At 50.7% G+C, this 4,938-nt stretch overlaps 1 protein-coding gene across 1 annotated transcript; it reads right to left on the bottom strand.

Annotated features, from left to right (window-relative positions):
• Positions 1-1,783: 1,783 nt before the first annotated feature.
• On the bottom strand, positions 1,784-4,328 carry LOC115531436 (gastrin/cholecystokinin type B receptor). The gene has a single exon (XM_030340702.1). It carries the CDS (start codon positions 3,659-3,661, stop codon positions 2,348-2,350), a length of 1,314 nt encoding a protein of 437 aa, XP_030196562.1. The 5' UTR covers positions 3,662-4,328; the 3' UTR covers positions 1,784-2,347.
• Positions 4,329-4,938: the final 610 nt, after the last annotated feature.

A 4,938-nucleotide genomic window follows, 5' to 3' on the forward strand; every position in this document is an offset into this window, starting at 1 on the left:
TCACAAGGGAAGCAGCTCAGCTTCTAGTCCAATCACTGGTCATCTCCCGCCTCGACTACTGCAACTCACTCCTGGCTGGACTTCCTGCCTCTGCGATTAAACCTTTGCAGCGCATCCAGAATGCGGCAGCGCGCCTCGTGTTCAACCTTACGAAGTTCTCCCATGTGACCCCCCTCTTCCGGGACCTCCACTATCTCCCTTTAGTAGCTCGCATCAAATTTAAGGCGATGGTACTGGCATACAAGGCAGTCAATGGAACTGCCCCTGCCTACCTCCAAGCATTGCTAAAGCCACACACCCCAGCTCGATCCCTCCGCTCAACTACCTCAGCTGGACGTCTGGTACCGCCATCGCTAAGAGCTAGCAAAGGCTGTTCAGCAAAGTCACAACTTTTCTCGGTTTTGGGACCTCAGTGGTGGAACGAGCTCCCTGCCGCTCTCAGGACCGCAGAGTCACTCACTATCTTCCGAAAAAGACTCAAGACTCACCTGTTCAGAGTCCACCTCGACACTGCATAGCCACCCTCCCCCTTCTGGCCACCATTGTACACTGTATTGTGTTGTGTTGTATTGTATTGTATTGTATTAAAGTACTTAACTGTGTAGCAACTGCAGTAGCTGCTATCATTGCTGTAACACGGGGAATTGGTTAGCCTAGCGATTGTTGTACTTGCACTTGGTTCTATGAACATCCTTTCTGTACCGACAGCAATATATTGATGCACTTCTTATGACAAATGTACTTATTTTGAGTCGCTTTGGATAAAAGCATCTGCTAAATGCCCTAAATGTAAACGTAAATGTAATGTAGGACACCAACACACAGCAACAAGTTAGCTCAACTGAATGTGCTTATGATATTTTTTTTCGTATTTATATTGATCTTTAGAGAAAGGTGTTTATGCGCGAGGAGGGGAGCTTATCGGTTATGCTTTCCCTGTATGAAACAATACAAATATATTATGTATTCATGAAACACTATAGAGAACTCTGAAAGGAAGTGGCACTCTTTGAATTGAAGTGTGTGTGTGTGTGTGTGTGTGTGTGTGTGTGTGTGTGTGTGTGTGTGTGTGTGTGTGTGTGTGTGTGTGTGTGTGTGTGTGTGTGTGTGTGTGCGTGCGTGCGTGCGTGCGTGCGTGCGTGGGTGGGTGGGTGGGTGCGTGCGTGCGTGCGTGCGTGCGTGCGTGTGTTTGTGCTTGACGTTGATTCTGATGCTCACGAATTGGTAGTCCTCATGTCAGGACGAATAAGGCAGTTGGTAACGGATAGCTCACTGTCAGCCATCAGGTCTATCCTTCATGTCTCTGCTTTTAGCTCTCTCTCACTCAATATGACACTCACTCAATGCGACGATCTCTCTCTCTCTCTCTCTCTCTCTCTCTCTCTCTCTCTCTCTCTCTCTCTCTCTCTCTCTCTCTCTCTCTCTCTCTCTCTCTCTCTCTCTCTCTCTCTCTCTCTCTCGCTCTCTCTCTCTCTCTCTCTCTCTCTCTCTCTGTCAGTCTTTCTTTCATGCCACACTTTGCCCTGGAGATAAACACATGGAGACATGAGACATTTTATAAATATATATATAAAAAAATAAAATTATATATATAAATCAACAGGGCTGTTGATTGTGTCAGTCATCTTCTCTTTCATTTTTTTCTGCACCGCGTCCCGCCAGGAGCGGTTGTCTCGCGGGAGAGCTTGTCAACAGGATGACGCGTCAGGGAGCAGCTCATGTGGAACAGCGCGCCTCGCGCCCAGAAGCCCGGCCATCGAAAAGATTAACAGCTTGCTCTGTGTTTGATTTCTTTTTTTTAATCCTTTATCAGATATTTTCAATAGGGGACCTTTCGAAAATCAAAACGAAAACTTTGTGATAGTAAAAGCTAAATTATCTCCTGGATTATTATTGAAGAAAAAATTTTTGTGGTAATGACGGGATGACTCAGATATATGGAAATACATTTTTAATGCACACGTTGTTGATGTTGTTGTTTAACCCAGTGAAGACTATTTAACAGCAAATAGCAGCAATGTTTATAAATGTCTAATACAATTCAACTTCGTGGCTACTGGACAACATACGCAAAATGTAGATACACGTGAAATGGTCCAATGGGCAATACTTCCACCGACACCTTCCTCCCTACTTGCACGGTCTCGGGTGTGTCATTACGGCTTCCTCAGTAAAACACCACGGTCCCACACCGACTCACACACATTCAGTCCTCCACCGGCTCACTCACACTCTCAGTCAAATACCGTCCCACAAACTCTCGGTCAAACACCGTCCAACACACACTATTTTCAGTCCAACACTGGCTCACATACACACTTTCCGTCCCACACTGTCTCACCCACTCTCAGTCAAACACCGTCTCACACACCGTCACGGCCGACAGGCTCCTGCTCTTGGCCAAATTGTTCCCGCCCTGCCCGTAAACCTTTGAGGCGCTCGCGACGCCTGGCGCGCGTTTCTCCCCGTGCGCCGGAGCGCACGGGGTCGCTTTGCTCTGCGAGCTGCACGTGGAGGGCTGCTGGAGCGACAGGCTGAATACAGAGGACAGTTTATCCCGGTAGCTCTGCCGGAACCTCTGGGCCGACCGGTAAAGGTTCCCCACGAAGCAGTAGCACAGCGGGTTGAGCGCCGAGTTGGTGAGCCCGAGCCACTGCGCGAACGGCCTCCCCTGGAGGATCCACTCGTGGCGCAAGTGGTTCACCTCGCTCCCCTCCTCGCGCTCCAGTGAGTCTGGCATGTTGAAATCGATCCAGATGTCCACCACGTACAGGGGCAGCCAGGACAGGGTGAACAGCAGCACCAGTGACAGCACCATCTTGGCGATCCTTTTACGCACCCGTATGCGCGAGACCACCTGCGCGCTCCCTTGCTGGTTGGGCTCGCTCAGCAGCTTCTCGTCCGCGCCCCACAGCTTGCGCACGGTCAGGCAGCTGATGACCAGGTTGAACACCACGGGGAAGCAGTAGAGCGAGCAGAACAGCAGGAAGTTGTAGCCCTGCCGCAGCCGCACCTGGCTCCAGCCCTCCACGCACACCGTGACCGTGTGCGCCCCGTCCAGCAGCGCCAGGGCCCGCGTGGTGTTCATGAACAGCAGCGGGAGGCACAGGCCGGACGCCGCCGCCCACACCAGGCAGATCATGCCCAGGATCCGCCGGCCCGTGAAGAAGGAGCGCGCGTGCAGGGGGTTGTGCACACTGTAGTAGCGGTTGAGGCTGATGACAGCCAGGCTCAGGACGCTCGCGGACACGGACACCGCCTGCACGAAGGGCACCGCGCGGCACATCAGGTCCCCGAACACCCAGGCGTTGTATACCTGGTGGCCCAGGTTGACGGGCATGCACACGCACACCACCATCATGTCGCACACCGCCAGGTTGACGAGCAGCCGGCGCGTGGCCGACACCCCGGACAGCCGGTTCCGTTTACGCGTGAGTACCAGCAGCGCCATGACGTTCCCGCCGAGCCCCGCGATGAACGATACGGTGTACATGACCACGAGCGCGATGGTGCCCGGCTCGTGGCCCGAGAACAACACGTCCACGGAGAAGGGGTTGGGGTTGAGGAAGGTCCAGTTGTAGTCATGGGTACGGTCCTCCCAGAGGGAATAGTTGGCGGATAAGAAGTGCTCGAACCGCGTGTAGATCCTGGAGAGATTCATTTCCCGCGGCCGGTCACATCGCACGCGCTCTGGAAAGTGTCCATCACTCCGGAGGAGGAGGAGGTGGCGCGAGGAGCCGCCGATATCAGACGGACGGCGACGGGAACACAGCGAGCCGTTTAGAACCACTTTTATTTATCTGCGCGTGCCTGGATACGAAGAAAAGACGCAAGCAGCATTCCGCTCAAAGTGTGATAAGTATACCACTCAGAGTATACGAAGTACTCCGCTCCGAGTCATCCCATGCAGTGTCTCGTGCGCTGGTCGGAGCTGCACTGAGGTGGCGCGCGGTCCGTCTCTTACTATCCCTGTCCGTTCTAAGTGTCACCACCACCAGCGGATGTGGTAAGATACTAGACATCCATCCCTGCCACCCTCACACACTTAGAAGGATGCAGATCCAAATAAAGCTCACTTTCTATTTGAAACCATGTGGGTTGGTGAGGTAAAAACAGATTGAGGGAAATTCTTTGTTGTCCAAAGCAAGCCAATACATTAATTTACATGAACTTCTCGGTAAATGTACTCATTCTAACCATGAAAGCATAAACAACATTAATATTTCATGAATTATGCAAATCATATATGAGGACTTTGACTGCAGTTTTTTCACTTTAATATGACTTATTCATATTCATAAACATCATCATATTAAGTAAGCATGTTATGAATATGTTAAATAATCAGAAACATAGATCGAACATGTTAAATATGTATTCTAGGTTCTGTTTCATGAAGGTATCTCACCGAACCGCGTGTGTATTTCATAAAGCCTTTGCAGGCTTGTGCATGGGTGCTGTTAGTGTTTAATCTCATCCTGCTATCTTAAATGAATGCTAATGCCATTTTAATGTCGACGACTTAATGGTGTTTAAATGTGTTTCTCAGACGAATTACCAACACGCATGGTTCTGAGCAGGCGCTGAGGCAGCGCACGTTTTAATTCCAGCTCGCTATTCCCTAATTCCTCATTAAAGTTCCGGTATGAATCCTCAGAGAGTGAGAGGTTGGTCTGTCGCTCGCTCCCCAATTGATGAGAGGATTTAGCGGAGATGGGAGGTAATTTCCCTCTGAAGGGCTTGATTTAGCCCCAGCAAGAGGTCCCGTCATGAGTGTGATATAAGAAGACCTCTGGGTCGTGCTGGGTGTTGCCTGTAAAAATAGACGGCGTCTCTTGTCTCTTGGACGACTGACTGTGTTGCTCGCACCTTTTGAGAAGCAAAGCATGAAATGAGACGGCTGGGCCCACAGCTGGGAGTCCATGTTGGATTGTAAAT

Source organism: Gadus morhua, chromosome 18 (assembly GCF_902167405.1).
Source record: "Gadus morhua chromosome 18, gadMor3.0, whole genome shotgun sequence".
NCBI lineage: Eukaryota > Metazoa > Chordata > Actinopteri > Gadiformes > Gadidae > Gadus > Gadus morhua.

What these genes read in the sequence shown, in the direction of transcription:
- LOC115531436 (XM_030340702.1), bottom strand. Translation starts at nt 3,661, where the DNA reads ATGAATCTCTCCAGGATCTACACGCGGTTCGAGCACTTCTTATCCGCC.